The sequence below is a fragment of the Symphalangus syndactylus genome, chromosome 3, assembly GCF_028878055.3.
Source record: "Symphalangus syndactylus isolate Jambi chromosome 3, NHGRI_mSymSyn1-v2.1_pri, whole genome shotgun sequence".
Taxonomy (NCBI): domain Eukaryota; kingdom Metazoa; phylum Chordata; class Mammalia; order Primates; family Hylobatidae; genus Symphalangus; species Symphalangus syndactylus.
The window spans coordinates 108,535,829-108,556,664 of NC_072425.2; the positions used below are offsets into that span (position 1 = coordinate 108,535,829).

Genomic DNA, 20,836 nt, shown 5'->3' on the forward strand with positions numbered 1-20,836 from the left:
TCCAGGTTCTGGCAGGGCTGGTTCCTTCCTGGAGGCTGTAGGGGAAAAGCCATTTCTTTGCCTTTTCCAACTTCTAGAGACCACCTGCGTTCCTTGGCTCATGGCCCCCTTCTTCCATCTTCAAAGACAACAATTGTATCACTCTGACCTCTACTTCTGTTGTCACATCTCCTTCTCTGACTCTGCTCCTCCTGCCGCCTTGTTATACCTATGATCATAATAATCTTTGTGATCTGACTGGGCCAACCCAGATAATCTAGGATAATCTCCCCATCCCAAAGTCCTTAACTTAATCACATCTGCAATGTTCCTTTTGACATGCAAGATAACATAGACACAGGTTCCAAAAACTAGGACGTGGACATCACTGGGGGATTGCCATTCTGCCAATCACATCCACGGCCTTCAGGATGAAGTCCAGACTCCTTAACTTGGCTTGCCAGCCTTTCAGAGGCATGCCCACTACTTCTCCGTGTAACCTCATTCCACTCTCCCCTTCAAACTCCCCTGCTCCAGGTACATTTCTGGAACTTGCCCTCCCTGCCTTCTCCAGTCCTGGTCCAGGCTGGTTCCTTGTCTGGAAAACCTCTTCCCACCTCTTCACTTGACTAATCCCTACTCACTTCTAGCCATGGCCTAACTTTCAATTTCTCTGGAAGCTTTTGACAACCTCTTCTACTCCCTGCAAGTTCCTCCAGATTTCCTTCAGGGCTTTCAGGACTTCCTCCAATGTTCCTGGTCTGCTTATATTGCCTTTTTTTTTTTTTTTTTTTTTTTTTTGAGATGGTGTCTTGCTCTGTTTCCCAGGCTGGAGTGCAGCGGCACGATCTTGGCTCACTGCAAGCTCTGCTTCCCAGGTTCAAGCGATTCTCTTGCCTTAGCTTCCCTAGTAGCTGGGATTACAGGTGCCTGCCACCACGCATGGCTAATTTTTGTATTTTTAGTAGAGACAAGGTTTCACCACGTTGGCCCAGCTGGTCTTGAACTCCCAGCCTCAGGCGATCTGCCCACCTCGGCCTCCCAAAGTGTTGGGATTACAGGCGTGAGCCACCGCACCCGACCTATGTTGCCTTTTATATGATTGCTTGATTATACTCTCTTCCAAAATGTAAGCTCTTTGAGGGCAGAGACAGCAAGGGCAGCTTCATGCTTGGTACTCATTAAGTTTTTGCTGAATAAATTTTATTAAAAAATTAATTTCATAATACAATCAAATTATTTTACTCCATGGGTTTCATCTTAAATGTTATCATTCATTTAACAAATATTTACTAAGCACCAACTTGGTAAGTACTGAACCAAGCCGGTTAAAATTAAGAAGAAATCGCCTGATGATTCTGAGGATGCTAAGGTTGTAGAGGTGTGATCATAAGGCCATGAAAAACAATTCTTCCCCTCTAGGAAATTGGACTTGGAGGTCAGCGAACCAATAGACTTTGGTTCTGGAGATCATCAACATCTGATTCGGAAAGCAGCAGATAAAAGCATCCAGTCCCAATCTGGTGAGCACTACACACCTTCATCTTCAGCTGGCCCACAAGAAACTCGGGAGAAGCCACGGCCAAAGGACACCGAGCAGTCGAATACCTATGTGATAGAAATTTCAGATGATGTCACCCCAGGTGATAGCAATGCAACTTTAGGCAATCCTTTCTCAGATGCATCTGTCCGCAGAGGTGAGAATAAAGAAATTACCTTTTTAGAAGAGAAGAGCACATGTTCTCTTAAAATGTTTCCACAGAGTAGATTGTCAGATATAATTTTGTTTTTAGTTTTTCTGAGTCACGCTTTCTCATAAAATATGATGTAGGACTGCTATAATTGACTGCTTCCAAGTTGTCCAGGGCATTCAGAAACTCATAAGAAACATGGCGAATAACTTTTTTTTTAAGGAAATATGAATTAATCATGGATCATAAAATGTTTTTACTTGTATAAAAGGTGATACCACAATATTGGCTTAAGTTTTAAAGTGTCCACTCTGCCACCCTTAGGCCTTCTGAGGGCCTGGACAACTTGCAGGTGGACTGTGAGCTTTGAATCCTATTGGTCTCCCTGTGGCCCTCACCACTCCTTTCCTGTGTCTGGAAAGCTGCCTTTTGAAGCTCTAGCCTTTGAGGTAGGAGAAGGAAAAGGCAAACAGCCAAAGGCAAAGTAGAGCCAAGAGAGGGCTGCAGGTATCCTGAGAGTTGACCAAACCAGTCTTCTTTTCAGAGGCATTTCTAGAAACCCCACCCACAGTTTTGAACACCATGTCATTGACCCACCTGTATCACATGGCCACCTCTATCTGGAGTTGTTCAGCTGAGCCCATTGCCACCCTTAACAAGATCTGGGTCAAATAGTGAGGAAACCAGGGATATTGGATGTCACTAAGCACCTGGCTGTCTCTGAGATCAATATCAGGCCTACACAGGGTGTTGTGCAAGGGCAACGCTATTGCGTTTCGTCCTTACAGCAATCCTACAAATACAGAAGTTGTATTGCCATTTTACAGGTGAGAAAATGAGGCTTAAGGAGTCTAATCGAATTAGTCTTTCAGGTCTAATTGAAAAATATGTAGAGCCTCCTTGCCAGTGTAAGAGTCAGTTATTTATATCTGCCTCTCCTGGAGGGCAGAGGCTGGCCTTTGTCCAATTAAAAAAAATATAGTATATGAAAATATGAAAGTGTTGTGGAGAAAAGGAAAAGTATAGCAGGGTAATGGATTGAGTTATGGGAGCTGTAATTTTTTAAAGCAGCATTATGGAGATATAATTTGCAAATCATAAAAATCCCTTTTTGGTGTACAATTCACTGGTATTTTGTATATTTAGAGTTGATAACCATCAACATGATCAATTTTAGAACATTTTCGTCACCTCAAACAGAAACCCATACCCAGACTAGGCGCAGTGGCTCATGCCTGTAATCTCAGAACTTTGGGAGGTCGAGGCAGGCGGATCACTTGAGGTCAGGAGTTCAAAACCAACCTGGGCAGCATGGTGAAACACATGGTGAGGCTTTCAAATCATGTTTGATCCTAAGGAGGATGGGGTGTGCATGACAAGGAATTAAATTCCTGAGTTTGTCTTGAAAATTCTGGATTTTGGCCAGGCTTGGTGGCTCATGCCTACAATCCCAGCATTTTGGGAGGCCGAGGCAGGTGGATCACCTGAGATCAGGAGTTCCAGACCAGCCTGGGCAACATGGTGAAACCCCATCTCTACTTAAAAAATACAAAAAAAAAAAAAAAAAAATTAGCTGGGAGTGGTGGTAATCTTAGCTATTCAGGAAGCTGAGGCATGAGAATCGCTTGAACCCGGGAGGCAGAGGTTGCAGTGAGCTGAAATTGTGCCACTCCACACCAGCCTGGGCAACACAGTGAGATGCTGTTCCAAAAAGAAAGAAAAAAAAAGAGAAAATTCTGGAGCTCCCATGAATAAGCCATCAGATCTCCAATAAAACACCTCTATCCAACCATCTGGATTGAGCGTGCTCTAAAAGTTCTATAGAGCTGCATTTTTGTTGTTATTCTATTTGCTGACTGTAAACCAGCACTGCTTTTCCCATCCTAAAAAAAGAGCAAAAAAAAAAATTCCTTTCATTAAATATCAAAAATAGATCATTACATTTATGTTGTTACTTTTGACTATTGTGTCTAAAAATAATGTTTCTGTCTCCTCAGCTTTCATTATCAAAGTGTTCCTCCTCCTGTCGTTTCAGTTGTTGCTCACTGCGGTAATTACCGGTGTGTTTATTTTCTGGTAAGTCTTTATGACTGATGTAGAATTAAGTGTTAGGTTGTTCACATTAATTTTTATTGAATCAGCTTAATTTAATTTTGATCATTTAAAAATAGTTTGTCTGTTTTTGTTTTTCTGAGGCAACTCCTAGACCAAGGTGGTGGTAGATTTCTAGAATTTTACTTTCACTTCCTAACCGAAGCTAAAAAACTTTTTTTAAACTCTTATTTTGAACACTGCTTTCTTTTTTATTTTCTCCTGAGCTGTTTCAACAGTTAAAACTGGATAGAGAAGAAAAGGTGAGCCTGGCGTGGTGGTTCACGTCTGTATTCCCAGCACTTTGGGAGTCTGAGGCGAGCGGATCACTTGAGGTCAGAAGTTCGAGACCAGCCTGGCCAAAATGGTGAAACCCTGTCTTTACTAAAAATACAAAAATTACCCACGTGTGGTGGTGGATGCCTGTAACCCCAGCTACTCAGGAAGCTGAGTCAGGAGAATAGCTTGAACTTGGGAGGTGGAGGTTGTAATGAGCTAAGATTGAGCCACTGCACTCCAGCCTGGGCAACAGAGAGAGACGCTCTCTCAAGGAAAAAAAAAAAAAAAAGGGTGAGATTATGGAGACCTTGGAGGCTGGAACAGTGTTAAATTCAGAAATTATTTGAGGGGGCTGGGTGCAGTGATTCACACCTGTAATCCCAGCGCTTTGGGAGGCTGAGGTGGGAGGACTGCTTGAGGCCAGGAGTTTGAGACCAACCTGGGCCACATAGTGAGAACCCCATCTCTACAAAAATAAAAATAAAAATTAGCCAGATGTGGTGGCACATGCCTGTAGTCCCAGCTATTCAGGAGGCTGAGACAAGAGGAACGCTTGACTGTGAGTTCAAGGCTGCAGTGAGCCGCGATCATGCCACTGCACTCTAGCCTGGGCAACACAGCAAGACCATGTCTCTAAAAAACAAACAAACAAAAAGAACTTATTTGAGGGTCTATGATCTGTCACTGCTTAAACATATCCTAAGAAAATCTGTATTTATAAAACAAACAGATGAGAAGTTGAGTTCTTTTGCTTTGCACACATATCAATCTCAGCATTTTAAAAATAAAAACCTTTATTAGGACATTTTCATTCATCCAAATTTTACTTATAACTTATTATGAATATATCTATTTTAAGAAAAAGAATGTTTCACTGTTTCATTCCCCATCCGTCATTATTCATCAGTTAGGGTTTCTTCCTTTCTTCTCATGATATTGCTTTATTTCTACTTAAATATCATATTAGTTAGTGAAATATTTATTGTGTGAAACTGTATTAATTTTTTTTTAACCAGGGAGGCCTTAAAAGTATGGGTGCTCAAAAACTCCTTGTTCATCTATACAATCTTGTAAGTATCACCGGACTTAATACAATGTGTTTTTTCTACTGTCTATTGCCTGAGATTCTTTTACTATTCAAAATGAGGTACAAGGTACAGCATTCTTGAAATGATACAATTATAGGGATGAAAAATAAACAAATTAATGGCTGTCAGGAGTTAGGGTTGAGTGTGTGGGTGTGGGTGTTACTATTGTCAACCTAAATTAACGATAGAGAGAGAGGCTTCCTGCAGAGTGTATTCGGAAGTGGCAGGGGCATTGCGAGGTGGGATACACAGGCCATGATGGATGATGGAGAGGTTGGGATAAGAGGAAGCCTTTAAAAGGCAAAGATAAGTCTGTAAATTATTTTGAAACAAAGATCATTGGTCACAGGGGCTTGTCACGGGAGCTGGTGCTAACTCATTGGTGGAGACAGCCATTGCCAGGCAAGTGTTTTTGTGAGAGCAGCTTGGCTGGAATGCTGTGATCTTGAGGAATTTTTTGTGATATACCCTGTTATACACATGTGGGCAGGACACGTAGGGACATGTGGGGCATATAGAAATTTCTTGCAGGTTTTTAAAAGGTCTTTGGCCTAGTTCTTATCTTAGATATACAAGATCCCCTCCTTCATGACCTCTGGCTCCATTCTGGGTGTGACCTAAGTGACTCCATCTTGGCACTGGTGACTTTCACACTATACAGGGCCGGGGCAGTATAAGAGAGGTCTTTGTGCATGTTTTCTTGAAGAGATAGTTCTGAATCTTGATTGTGATGGCGGTTACATGCATCTGCACATATATTTGTGTCATAATTCGATGACAGAGATGATATATACACTGTATCAATGTCAAATTACTGGTTTTGGTACTGTACTATAAATACATGAGACGTAACCACTGGGGGAAACTAAGTGAAGATTTCACTGGACCTCTTTATCTCTCTGCAACTTCCTGTGAATCTATAATTATTTTAAAATAAAAATATTTTAATGCCCCATAAGCTATCTGTGGATGGAAATGAGAAAAGTTAATTTTAAAAGCTAAGAAGGCCAGGCGCGGTGGCTCACACCTGTAATCCCAGCACTTTGGGAGGCCGAGGCGGGTGGATCACCTGAGGTCTGGAGTTCGTAGACCAGCCTGGCCAACATGGTAAAACCCCATCTCTACTAAAAATACAAAAATTAGCCGGGCGTGGTGGCAGGCGCCTGTAATCCCAGCTACTCGGGAGGCTGAGGCAGGAGAATCGCTTGAATCCGGGAGGTGGAGGCTGCAGTGAGACGAGATCGCGCCATTGCACTCCAGCCTGGGCGACAAGAGTGAGACTTCATCTCAGAAAAAAAAAAAAAAAAAAAAAAAACTACGAAAAGGCAAAAATAATAATTAACATTTTTGTTTATAATACTATGAGATAAGTAAGATCATGGTAATTATTACTATGATCTATATCTACATCTATTTATCTCTGTATAATATATGCTATGATATAGTCTCTGAAAGCAAATAACACGTGGTTTTAAATTATCCTCCAGCCCAGCGTTTTTTGCCGTACTTATTATACTTGCTTGCTGTGGGAATCTCCGCCGTCAGGTGCCTGCAAATTACATTCTCCTGGGATTGTTTGTAAGTAAACCTTGACAGCACCTGTTCTAGTTCACCTCTGAAATATATTTTTGTCGCATTATTAAGTTCATTCATTTTATCGTGGAAACGCTTCCTGTGGAATAATACAGATAGAAATTACTTGTGAAACGTTCTCTTGGCGGAATTTTGTTTGTAATGAAGTAGCAAACTTATGAGATGGTATCACACCCTTTGAGCAGATTAGGGGATCTGGGGATCTGGGCGACTTCGTGCTGGCACACTTGCCTCTGATGAGGGCACCTGGGGGCGCGCACTCCCGAGTCTGGGCTGCCCTTCAGGAACAGTTAACCTGACTGTTGCTGGGACCCCTCTCAGGCGCAAACACATTTTGTTATGGAGAGTGGGTTCCACGTCTAGTTCACAAAGTCGCGTGCAAGAAGTTTATATTTCTTTATTCTTGTAAAATGTATTTTATTTCTTCTTCAAGTCCCACTGGGAGCAGAACCCATCTCGGAGCTAGGTTCTTCCTCATTTCCACAGCTTGAGATGCATCTCAGCTCACGAGGGCTTTTCCAGCACCGCAGAGTCAGGGGCTGAGAGGGCTCTCCTGATTTAGCTGCAGCCTGGTTCCTGGTCCCGGGTTCCGGGTTCCCCAGCGCCTCATTGTGGTGGCTTCCACTCACAAGGCTTCGCCACATCTGCCCATTTTCTGTCGTTGATGCCACCCTAGACCACAGAACCCAGGGTGGCTCCCTTTCTTGCAGCCAATTCCTTTCTGTGCTGCCCACAGAAACCCCAGGATCGTGCCAGCTCTCAGCAGGTACCTGAAGCTCCTAGATTTTTCTAAACCTGAATAGAACTCGAATTTCCACCAGTTTTCCTGCATTCCAACTCAGGGCTTAACTCCCCAAAGTTCGCAAGTCTCCTCCCCAGGGACCCGGCATCCTTCAGGAGTCAGGCGGAACAGTCAGGCCAAACCTCTTGCCTCCCGGGGGTGTGGTCTCTCTGAGGCTCACAGATTGTAACTCCGAGAGTGTTTGGGTCCTCTTATGAAAATCTAGAACCGTCTCAGTATGATTCAGGAGGTTGTCAGCAAACGATTCTTTCTTTTCTTTTTTTTTTTTTTTTTTGGAGACGAAGTCTCTCGCTCTTGTAGTGCAATGGTACGGCTGGAGTGCAATGGTACGATCTCGGCTCACCGCAACCTCCACCTCCCAGGTTCAAGCGATTCTCCTGCCTCAGCGTCCCGAGTAGCTGGGATTATAGGTGCACGCCACCACGCCCGGCTAATTTTTGTATTTTTAGTAGAGACGGGGTTTCACCATGTTGGCCAGGCTGGTCTACGAACTCCTGACCTCAGGTGATCCGCCCGCCTCGGCCTCCCAAAGTGCTGAGATTACAGTTGTGAGCCACCGCGCCCGGCCAGCAAACGATTCTTTTTTTGGGAAGGTTGGCATTTCTTCCCAAGCAGTGTTACCATTCTTTCACGGGAAGATTTATTTACCAATTGATTTATTCCCCATCTGATTCCAAATCAGACTTGAGGTGGCTTATAAAGATATCCATAATATACGAAGATAAGATCAATTAATAGAGAAATCTGATGAAAGGAAAAATAGGGTAGAAAAATAAAGATAATGGTTAGATTTCGTGCACAAAATGCATCAAGTCCTATGCACGCGTCTGGATCCTAGGTTTGGTTCTGCGCCCCCTGGTGGTCAAAGCGAGCAAGAACACGTGACCGTTGGTGAGACTCAGCACCAGTACCGTGTAGCGACCCTGGGGATTTACATGCTGGGAGGAATAGCTGGCTCCTAAGGCTGGAGAAGACGAGTTGCCTGCTGTCCACATTTGGACATTTCCTCACCTGCCAAAGCATGGAGGAGGCTTCCTTAGCTGGTGTGGGTGCCCTGCTCACTGCCCAGGCCAGCAGTGGGGTGTCCCAGTTCCTGCACTGACAGCACAGATCACACTCAGAACGGGGCGGGGCTGGAAGCCACACGGAGGCGGGAATCTGGGAGCCGAGACGGTGGGGAAGGGCGACAGGAGGGCGTGCCGGTTTCCCAGAAATGTTTGAGTTTTTCACTTAAAAATTTTAAATGGCCTTAACGTTTATTACAAGAGATAAAAGTTATTGGTCTCCAAGGAAGCTCTCATCTCTGAGGTTTTGCTGTTATCTCAGAGCAAGTAACGGCTTAAAAGAGGAGATATTATACAGAGGCAAAGCATTAGTTGTTTTCCAGACTTAACGTCATGCCCAAGGGTTAGAAGACATATGGGAAAAAGCCCGTTTCAGAAAAGGAGTTGAGGGAAAAAAGGAGAACACATTCACTGACAGCAGCTTTTGTCCCATAGAATTTTGGCCTCTTGAGCCCATGTTCTGAGCTCTTGAAGTCTTCAGACAGTTGTGACTTCCACGGCCTCTTCCTACTCTCTCTTCCACTCTTTCAAAAACCGAAAGCCATTTTCTAGCTTGAAACCATTTACTCTTCTCTCTCCCTGTCTCCTCCCAGTCGCTCCCAATTACACACAGTCACACATTTACACACACGACACACAGTCACACACACCCCACACCCCCTCACGCCATTCACACCATACACACCCCTCATGCCACATACACACACAGTCACACACACACCACACATTTACACACACCACTCATAGCACATACACATGCACGCTCACACACTTACACAGATTACACAGACACACAGGCACGCACACCGCACACACCTCACTCACAAACTCACATATACACGACCCGCACCACACACATGCACACCTCCTTCATGTGCTGCTGGAGCTGGAGAAATAGGAAGCAACTGATCCAGTCTAAGAGGAAGAAAGGCATCTGGAGAGGAAGGTTGGAAGCGAGCACATTATTAAATATCATTTGTACGGAGACTGGATACACTGTTTTCCCTATAATGGAAATAGAGATAGCCTACTTCATTAAGTTTTACAAAGTAGAGAATCAGGCGATTACCCACTGGGTTTGGAAATGCCAGAGGGATGACCCAGGACTTTGGAGACTCCACTTCTTTCCCAGCCTCTGCTCCTGGCCATCCTTGGCCAGTGGGAGTTCAAAGCCTTCTCTTGCAGGCCTCGTACTAGGATGGGCCTTCATTTTTACCCCTGGAGTCTGGAGGAGTCTTTCCCGGCTCCGCCCGTGGACCAGTGGGTCAGCCCAGTCTCTAGATTTGCCTCTGGCAGAGCAGCCTTGGAGCTGGGCATGCCTTCAGCCCTACGGCCACTGCTCTGTCGTCCTCACGCCTTGGTGGGCCTGACTGTGGGCCTGGGCACAACCTCAGTGCCTTTCTTGGTCTCATCCTCCAGCCTGACTGCCTGCTGGCTCTCAGCCCCTGCCCCTATCCCACCTTTCCCTGCACCCCTGGCTCTATTTGGGTGATGACAGTCCTCCTAAGCCCGGGGCTGGCCCCTGCAGGCGCAGCTCCACACTCTGCTCTGCCAGTATCTGCCCTCCAGCCCCATCTCCGGCCCTGGCAAGACCTTGTTTCTCATCCCATGTTTGAGGTTGGAAGGCTCTCCCTCAGGTGCCGTGGAAAGTGTCTGTACCCAGAATGTTATGAAGTTTAGATACCGCATAACCTGTCCTGATGAAACATTGATACCGGGTGGGTGGCCCCCTTTGATGAATGACAATATGGTCTACAAATGAACCTTTTTACCTTGGTTTCTACATTCATAATTAATATATGTTTAATTCACTGAGCATGTTAAAGTTACTATTGTGTTCAAAGAAATGTTTACTAATAAATAAAATTTTCTCTTGTCCATCCTAGGGAGGATATTACGGCAATATTGAATTCTATTTACTCTCCATAGTCGCCCTGTGGCTGTGTATACCAGGCTGTGCATATTCCCCTTTGCTCCCTAGACCCTGCTCAGAAGCACACCCCTCAAATCACCTCTTCTGGATTCCGGGCTTTGCCCCCATGCCTCGGGATGCAGGCTCCTGATTTATTGTGAATTTTGTTTTTAGACAGCTCTTCAAGGTCTGCTGCTAGGAGCCATATCAGTGTGAGTCTTTGATACACATTTCCTTTGATTTGTGTGTGCTTTTCTTGGAATGTATGTGAACAATAATCACAGTCTCTGGTTTTAGTTTCTACAAGGCCGAGGAAGTGTTATGGGCAACAGCTGCAACCACTCTGGTGACGCTAGCACTCACTTTGTTTGCTCTACAAACAAAAGTAGGTATTATTTAAGGGAGTGTGCCAGGTATGTCCCTTTGTCCCCAACCCATTTTCCTATGCCTTCCCATGCTCTCTCAGTCCTGGAGGTCTCACCTCCAGGGCCCTCTTGCCTTAGGGCTTTCCATGGGCTTTGGCCAATGGGGAGTTCCAGCTGGAGACAGGAGGCAGGAAGAGAGAGGCACTGATTCCTATGGCTTCCTCCCAATGACAAGTTCTTCTTGGGCTAGCGGTGTGCCTTAGCAAGATTCACTGCCTGTCACAAGGCGGCCAACTCAACGCAACCTTCTGGGCTCCTATAACTGCCCCTTCTCCTTTCCCCTTTGGGCCTGGGGCTGGTAACAGCTCTTTGGCTGGCTGCCAGCCTAGCTTACTTCACTACCTGTTCTAGTTGCCTGCAGACACTTCTGTGGAGAGTTCCTTTACAAACAAATCCTCCTCAAATCATCCTATTTGAGTGTGTCATCTGTTCCTTGCTGGGGCCCTGACTGATACAGGGAATTTAAAAATTTAAAAGTTGTACACTTTACCAGGCTCCAAAATGCCAAGATGTCCCAGAGAACATCTCATAATTCGAGATTATTACAGTTGAATTGTGAGATGGCTCAGCCTCTGTCCAACCATAGGGTGTTCTTGAGATCTGATGCAGCATTTCCTGCGGCCCCTCCTTTCAGTTCTGGTCAATTGCCTTTTGTAAAGCATGGGCTGGCCTTAGTCAGGTAAATAACTTACACAGAAGGGAGTGCATTTCCCAGGCTGTTTGGCACACATCATAAGGAAGATCTTATACACATGCAGAATTTTAGCCTTTTCCTGGTGGAAAAAGAAGTGTCAGAGAGACAGAAGGATCTACTAGATATTTAGTCAAACTGTATTAAAAGTTAGAGATTCAACTTTAATTCATGATGAGATCAGTATTTGCCATCTTAAAGCTGGCCATTTGTAGAAACCAGCCTATTTGTAAATAGACAGGCTTCCTTGCAATGAGTAAGGTGGGCCACAGTTGAATGCACAGATTCCTTAAGCCGTTTAAAATCCTCTAAGCTGGCCAGGTACAGTGGCTCACACCTGTAATCCCAGCACTTTGGGAAGCCGAGACGGGCGGATCACAAGGTCGAGATCGAGACCATCCTGGCCAACATGGTGAAACCCTGTCTCTACTAAAAACACAAAACTTAGCTGGGTGTGGTGGCGTGCACCTGTAGTCCCAGCTACTCAGGAGGCTGAGGCAGGAGAATCGCTTGAACCCGGGAGGCGGAGGTTGCAGTGAGCCGAGATCGTGCCACTGCACTCCAGCCTGGTGACAGAATGAGACTCCATCTCAAAAAAAAAAATCCTCTAAACTGCCAGAATACTTTTTAAAAAGCCCATTAGTATTTTAAGTCACAGGTAACCTATGACCTGGGTTCAGGGGAGTGAATATTACATTGCAAAGTATTTTATTTAATTGTTTGTTTGTTTATTTATTTTTGAGGCAGGCTCTTGCTCTGTCACCCAGGCTGGAGTGCAGTGGTGCAGACATGGCTCATTGCAGCCTCTACCTCCAGGGCTCAAGTGATCCTCCCATCTCTGCCTCCCAAGTAGCTGGGACTACAAGCATTTGCCACCACGCCTGGCTAATTTTTAAATATTTTGTAGAGTAGGCGTCTCCCTATGTTGCCCAGGCTTGTCTTGAACTCCTAGGCTCAAGTGATTCTCCCTCCTCGCCTCCAAAAGTGCTATGATTACAGGCATGAGCCACTATGCCCGGCCATAAAATATTTTAAAGATGGTATTCACATCGATGACTTTGAAAGGCAGCTGAACCCATGGTCAACCGCACTTTTCTCCCTTATTAAGTAATGTGTTGGGGATGGCAAAATTCAGTCCAACCACAACCCAAGTGGTGCAAAGGAAATGTAGGAACACAATGAGTCTGAGTTTTTTCATGAACTCCAACTGTCCACTTAGCAGGGAGAAAATTAACTAAATGTCCATTTGGTTTAACTGTAATTGGACCTCACAGTTGAAGCAGTTCCTTTGGGCTGGGTGATATTGTCATGTGGATACAAAATGCTCAGCTGCTCAGCCTCCCTGTCTCCCTGCCTTTCTCTCTAAAGCGGGGCCTGGGAATATGGGATGTGACTGTGGTTTGTGTGGGCTCTTGGCACTGGCCAAGAAGGGGACAGGGCGACGATGGTGTGGGGATGCTACTGTCCACCATTGTTCATGAATGACTGTCACCTGGATCCCAGAGTGACTGCCTGCTCCGTGGGCCTCTGAAGCTGACAACCCCCCACAGGCGTGACTTGGAACCTGCTCTCTCTTGGGCTTGGTCAGAGCTGACAGGGCTCCCCACCTGAATTTACCTCACCCCAGTTATCCTTCCTTAATGATGTCACATCTTCTTTCTGCCAACAAGGAGCAAGCCTTAGGGTTTCACTGTCCTAAGCCAGATTTACTGCTTTCCAGACCTGTATTGTCCAAGAGAAGTATAATGTGAGCCACAAATGCAAGTCATACGTATAATCTTAAATTTTCTAGTAACTACAGTAAAAAGCCAAAAGGGACAGGTAACATTCTTTAGATAGTATATTTTATTTAACCATATATATATATATATATATATATGCATGCAGCATTACCATTTTGACATGTAATCCACATAACCCAAATATGAATGAGATCTTTTACTTTTTTTGAGCTGAAATTCAAAATCCAGTTGTGTATTTTACACTTATAGCACACCTCAATTCAGACCAGCCACATTTCAAGCACTCAACAGCCATATGTGGCTACTGTAGTGAAAGCACAACCCTAGACCAAGTTTATCATGCACCAGAATCACCCCGAGGCCTTGTTGAAACACAGATTGCAGGGCCCTGCAATCTGTGTCACTGCATCAGTAGGTCTGGGGTGGGGCCCGATAATATGAATTTCCTAGGTGGTGCTGATGCTGCTGGTCTGAGAACCGCACTCAGAGAACCAGTGTTTTGGATTATTCTCTTGACGTATTAAGGGTAGGGAGAAAAAGGGGGAAACAAAAGAATTAGGAAAATGCTCCTGCAAGAAAATATACTGAATTAAAGGCTCTTGTTTGTCTGCATAATCTAATTATTTTTAGGCCAGAAGATAAACATCCTCTTTCTTAAGAAAACCTTAATCTCCTTAGGCTGATTTGGGTCACTGATTTATAAAGACAAAAACAAAAATCACATCGATACATTTCCAAATTACAAAAGAATCATTAGCAGTAACTTTTGGAAGCTTAGTATATACTTTTGTTAAAACGTATGCATATAAATGTGAAAAAGATAGCCAGTTCACATTTTGGCATATTTCACTCCGCTAATGTTTTCTATGTACATGCTTTTGAACATATGAATGATTATGATCATCCTATATCTTCAAATATACATCCTACTTATTCAATGTATTTTTTTATTATGGGAAATTTCATATAAGTACAAAAATAGAATAATGTAATGAACCCCCAAGTACTCATTACCTAGTTTCCAAAATTATCAACTCATGGCTACTGGCATTTCACCCATACTTCTACCTTTTTCTCCCAGTCAATATAACACTTTTTATGTAGCACTTTTTAGTGGTTGGAGCTAACGAATTTCCATGGTTCTTGGAATTGATCAGGGTAATTAGCAATGGGCCAGTTTCTACGGGGTATAAGATGCATCTTTAAACATCCTAAAATTTCTTATAGATAATAACTGAATTGTTTATGCTGCTTATGTTTCCTCAGTGGGATTTTACCTTGCTAAATGGAGCACTGTTCGTTTTCTGCTTCGTGCTTTTAATCTATGGAATTATCTTAATCTTTGTGCGATCATATGTAAGTGAGATCTTACTGGGAAACCTCAGAGAATTGTTAAACATATAGATGAAGTGCTGGTTATGTTAGTCTGGGTCCTCTGAGAAGCAGACATGGAGTTGGGGATAAGCGTGCCAGGATTTTAGTAGGAGAAATGCCTATGAGAGAAAAGGGGCAAGGAGCCAAGAGCTGGGGGAGCTGTCAGAACATGACGGCATATCAGGCCTCGAGTGAAGGAGAGGGAGGGGAGGCTGGGTGGGAGCATTCTAAACATGGCGTGGTCTGAAGGCAGCTCAGCAGGGCCATCAGGAAGTCCTAGAGCTAAAGTCAATCATCAGCGTGGTCCCGTGTCTTCCAGGAAGGGCCCTGTTGCTCCCAGCAAGGACTGAGAAGTGGGAAGCATGGCCTAAGTGCAAACTGCAATGGGTTGCACAGCACAGTATCTGTGCCTGTGGTCAGTTCCATTCCTCTCCTGGTAAATGAAGGTCTGTGAGACAGATCCTAGTGGACCCCACAGTGGTCGTTAGGAGGCACCATGGACAGAAGCTCTGGTGTGTGAATATTGAGCTACAACCCTAGACAGTTGTCCTTCTCCAAGAGGGTCTTGAGGTGAACCTACCCATGAGGGCAGGCCAGATTCCTTCTCCTATATTTGGGTGCTGCTTGTTTGAAGTACCAGGAGTGGTACAGAAAGGCTTGTTTGGGCCTTTCTGATAGCAGCCTAGAGGAGGCTCCTTATTTTCCAATTCTAGTTTTTTTTTGTTTTTTTTTTTTGCTTTAATATATTCATTGAATTCTTACTAGATATTGGTCATAGACCTATGTGTTTTTCACAAAACATCACATTCAGTTCTGACAACATTCCTGAAAAGTACATAGCTCATCTATTTTATAGAAAAGGGACTCAGAGAAATTAAATAATTCATCTATATCCCACAGGGAGTGAGTGGCTGGGGTGGCACTGAGGCCAGGTCAGGGTGACTCGAGTGACCATGCTCTTCCCACATCATTGCACGGTCCATGGACTGACTCTGAAGGGCTGTAGAGACCGAGAGGTGTGATCTGGCCTGGTGTTGGCAATCTGTGAGTGGCCCCCATGTGGAGGCCCTGTTGGAGGCCAGATCCACTGAGAGCTGGTCTGGGGCCTGGGACCCTTTTGGCTAAAACCTTAAGGCCAACTTGGTCCCAATGCTGAACCAAGGAGTTTCTTTGGCAACAAGTGGACTATTTACACGATCTTCAGACATACATAGAATGAACAGTTCTTCCTGGATTGGTTTAGTGTTATGAATGACCCCATAGGCTTAGAGCTAGGAAGGTGGCACCTGCACTTTAGAGATAAACCCAAAGGCATCACAAAGATGGGCCTTAAAAGGCCCCAGCTCTCTACTTATTAATGACAGCAGAGATATTGGTAGTAATAATGCAAATATTAGGTGGGTTCCATAGGTCTTTACAGTATAACTTAGGTGAAGTTAAAAAACTGTTTCCTACTAGATAGATAGATCTTAATTCCCATTCTAAATTTTCTTTCACGAATATCTACAATCTTGCACACGTGTTCAAATGGAAGACTTTGTTGAAGCCATTCCCTAAGTCTACATGCTTGTTGGACGTTGGCAATTTTGAAACCTTTGGACTCCTATGATCAGGTGTTTTCTTACTGTTAGCTCAGTCTGGAAATACTGTGTCTCCCAGACTGTGTCACTGGCTTCTGATCATCTTCACCAAGAACCTATCCTTGTTGAAAGCTGGCAGTGCTTTGCCCACCCCTCTCAGAACCAGCTTTCTCATCCTGAAGAGTTAATGCCATATTTTTTTTCAGATGTTGTACTCCATTTTCTAATCCTCTTCCCCAGTAGAACTAAGCCATTTGGCATTTAGACTAGTTCCATATTCTGACCAGGGCTGTTTGTGTTGCAAGGAACAGATACCACTCAGACTAGCTTGAGGCAAAGAGCCAGAGAAACTCATGGACCTCCTAGGTGGGAAGAAGAACTGGGATTCCCAGGAACAAAAACCCTGCCTTCCTTTCTGTGGCTGAGTTGACTAGCCACCTCTGCTTATAGCAGTAATAGTGCCAGCACGCGCTAAAGGTACAACAGCCTCTGCTACTTGGTTCCCTCTATCCTGAGAATTGATTTCCAGCTGGACTGGTGCATCTGTCTACGCCCACTCACATATCAGAAGTCCCTGATCGGTCATCAGACTCACTGTTTTTGGAGCTGGGGTCTTCCACTGCTTGTCAATCAGCTCTAGCTACGATGTGTAAAGGTTATTATGACCCCAAGGCTTCCTGTTCCATGAACTGAGAGGAGAGGGCAGATTCTCTAGAAGGGCTATGTGGATGGGGCAAGAAGTGAAATACATCTAATACATTCTACTTGCCCTGCCATGCATGAGACGTTTAGCATTTACTTGGTGAATATTATTTAGCATGTGCAAGCTTAGTTTTTATTTGCTTGCTTATTGGAATTGAGTGGGTGCTGTTGACTAAGAATGCTATCATGGACTTTGGGGACTTAGCGGGGAATGGTGGGAGGGGCGTGAGGGTAAAAAGCTACATATTGGATACAGTATATACTGCTCAGGTGACGAATGCACCAAAATCTCAGTAGTCACCACTGAGGAACTTATCCATGTAACCAAAAAGCACCTGTTCCCCAAAAGCTATTGAAAGAAAATAAAATTTAATTAAAAAAAAAGAAAAGATGAATTCCCCCATAGATTCAGCTTTCTTAATATTGGTTCCTTATCTGGCAGCAGTGACCTAAGTGGCCCCTTTCATTATTCCAAATATTTTTCTTCATATATAGCCATATCTTTTCTCTTTGCAGTGGCTGCATCTATTGTATGCTGGACTCGGAACTGTGCTCTTCTCACTCGTAAGTCCATCATTGCTCCATCTCTTTGGTAAGAGTGTGGTATGTGCATTGACAAGCCCTTGTGCTAGGCCTGGAGTCACATGGGGTTAGGAATTCACTGGAAACTCTTCAGCTCCCTTTTAAAGGATCATATTTAAAACCATTACCCGCAGGAGAGCCGGATGGTCTTCCAGATCCACGAAAACATCATTTTTTTTGAAAGAGTGAATATTTCAGAAAAGAATGAAGAATTATTTATAAGCTTTGAAACTTACTGTAGCAGGGGTGTGGTTTCTTTTTTGTTTCTCTCTCCAGACCAGTTTCTATTCTTTCACAATAGAAACTTCTCCTAGAGAACTGGTGGAAGTCACTGCTAATGTATCTGGGAAAGTCTTTCCTTCCACTTAGTCCCATCTCTTGCTGTCGTATCTTTAAAACTATTTTAAGGAATGTTTTATTTAAAAAGTAATACATGCACACATTTTAAAATTCAAACAACATAGAAGATTATAAAATGAAAATTAAAATCTTTCTCTTATCCCCTGTCCCTAGAAGGAACAACTGTTAACAGTTTCTTGGAATCCTTTTAGAACTTCTTTACACACAGGCACCATTTCTTCTTACACAAACGTAGCTATACTATGTATAACATCCTGCCTTTGCTTTTTCACTTAAAAATAATGGCCTCCGCATATTAGCAGACCTGGTCCAACTAATCTTTTTCAAGGGCTGCATGGAATTCCATTTCATGCTTTTATCATATCACATCTTTCAGGGTTTTGTTGTTTGTTTGAGACAGGGTCTTGCTCTATCACCCAGGCTGTTGTGCAGTGGCATGATCATGGCTCACTGCAGCCCTATCTCCTAGGCTCAAGCGATCCTCCTAGCTCAGCCTCCCCAGTAGCTGGGACTACAGGCACATGCCACCACATCTGGCTGATTTCATTTTTATTTTTAGTAAAGACAAGTTCCTGCTATATTGCCCAGGCTAATCTCAAACTCCTGAGCTCAAGCAATCCTATCTGCCTTGGTACCTCCCAAAGTGCCGAAATTATAGGCATGAGCCACTGTGCCCAGCCAAGATTTTATTTTTTAATATTATTTATTTTCGAAATTTCCAAACATATCCAGAAGTATTGAGAATGGTGTAATGAACCCCATATATTATCATTAGGCATAAAAACTATCCACATTTTGCTTCCTTTTTATTGTTGTTGGAGTTGTGTTACATCTTTCAAATGTTAGAAAAATTCACACCAGTAGGTTAAGGTTAAGCATATACATTTCAGACGAGATCGGGTGTGTTTAGGGTGGTATGGGTGTAGACAAGGTTAAGCATATACGTTTCAGTTTTCTCATTTCTTTTCCTATTATAAAGGGAAATTATTTGCATTCATATTCCTTTATTTCTACACTCTCGGACCTTTTGTGTTGATGCTTGCAGTGTTGATGCTTGCAAACAACGTTTCCATGCAAAAGTATGTTGATGTTTCTGTTTCCCGTTTGCAGGCAGAGTAAAAACGATTGTAGACTCAAACAGGTCTATCCAATGCCAAACAAGTTGCTGGAAAAGGAAATTGAATTTTGGGGGAAGCTTAAGTATCAGAGTTGGGGCCATGCGGGTGAGGCAGAGTGCCTCATTCCCAAATGCTCACAGGAGTCTGAATCCTGGTTGGGGCTTCCCTGTGGGTTGGTTTTGTCTTGGGTGGTATCCTGAGCCCTGTTCCTCCTGGACGAGCAGGGCACCACTGGAGTGAGCTCATCTCACTCTCCCATGTTCCTGTATGCCCTCAAGCACATAACCTCCCCCGAGAAGCTACAGTCCTAAACCATCCCATGCATGTCTGTGAAATGATTGAGGGTCATTATATCCCCTCTTACAAGAAGTAATGAATTAAAGCCAGAGATTTGGGGAGGCAAGGGAAAGAAAACCACTTCTGCAAAGGAGCTGGGACTCCAGGGTGATAGATGAAGGCTGAGAGCAAAGCTGCATGCTCTGCCATTGGGGCTTTTTTTTTTTTTCCTTTTTTATAAAGATGATGAATTTATCCCAGTTTGCCTGGGACTGAGGACTTTCCCAGAATATCAGAGTCTTGGGCAAATTGGAATAATTTGCCACCTTAGCTTTCTTTCCTTCCAAAGGTGCTGAAATGAGACACAGGGAGAAAGGGGGGAGAAGGGATTCGCAGCTCAGGTGAGGCACCTGCTTTTATAGAGTACAAACTTGGGGACCCAGTGACCGACTGGGGCCGTAAGAATAACATATTCGGCCCAAAACAGACTTTCAACAGTGTTTCTCCTGATGCTAAAATATTTTTTTTCCAGATCATTTGGGACACTTATTTCATAGAAATGTACAATTTAAGTAGCTAATTCTTCCTTTTCTTCAAGTACTTGGTGATGGATGTGCAGCTCATGCTGGGAGGGCACCACCATTATTCCCTGGACCCTGAAGAGTATGTTTTTGCTGCCCTGAACATCTACTTGGACATCATCAACCTTTTCATTTTTATTCTGCGTCTGATTGGACCGGGACGGTAGTGACGCAACCAAGGCTGGCTTGTGCGGAGAAGAGGAAGGAGGGGTGCTGTGAAGTGTTGCCAGGCTCAGGCATGCAGAAGTCACCACTTCAGAAGCTCTTTTATTTAAAAAAAAATTTAAGAATACTTATTTTTTTGTCAAATGAAACCAAGCATTGAGTAGATGATAGCTGTAGCTGTTTTATTTTTAGTTCCATTGTCACATAGCAAAACTTTCTAGGGACATTTCTAATTTTTATAGATTCAAAAGATGAGTATCATAATCACATACTTACAAACATTTGTAAGATGCCCATTCCTTTGTTGGAGTTTTCTGAACACTATTTAAAGTTGTAAACAACATATCTCCACGTGAATACAATTGACTACAGAAACCTACATTTACTTCTTTCTCTTCTCTTGATTTGGACATTCTGTGGGAATATTCTGGCGTCTGATATTTTTAAAGAGATAAACCAAAAGATAAATCAAAGAATTCTGCCTTTCTCTTGGATTCCGGAGTCAGGCTGGAGAGAATAATAGCATCCATCTGGTGGGGTATAGAGAGGTTTAATCAAGTTCATGTACATGAAAGGCTCAGGGCAGAGCGTTAGCTGCTATTGTCACCATCCCACCCATGCTTCTGGGCTTAACTTAAACTCAGAGACCACTTCCTCTGACTGTTGGATAAATTAGCCTCCTTTGGAGTCCCAAGATATTTTTAATTTGATTTTTATTTTTCACTGTGATAAAGTACACAT

General features: G+C 43.7%; 1 protein-coding gene across 1 annotated transcript; it reads left to right on the plus strand.

The window, feature by feature from the left end:
• Nucleotides 1–455: 455 nt before the first annotated feature.
• LOC129478560 (protein lifeguard 2-like) lies at nt 456–20,533 on the plus strand. Its single transcript, XM_055270090.2, has 10 exons — nt 456–516; nt 1,374–1,676; nt 3,668–3,746; nt 5,057–5,110; nt 6,616–6,706; nt 10,674–10,711; nt 10,797–10,884; nt 14,624–14,713; nt 17,530–17,577; nt 19,948–20,533. The coding sequence occupies exons 1-10, from the start codon at nt 456–458 to the stop codon at nt 20,095–20,097; spliced, it is 1,002 nt and encodes a 333-aa protein (XP_055126065.1). The 3' UTR covers nt 20,098–20,533.
• Nucleotides 20,534–20,836: the final 303 nt, after the last annotated feature.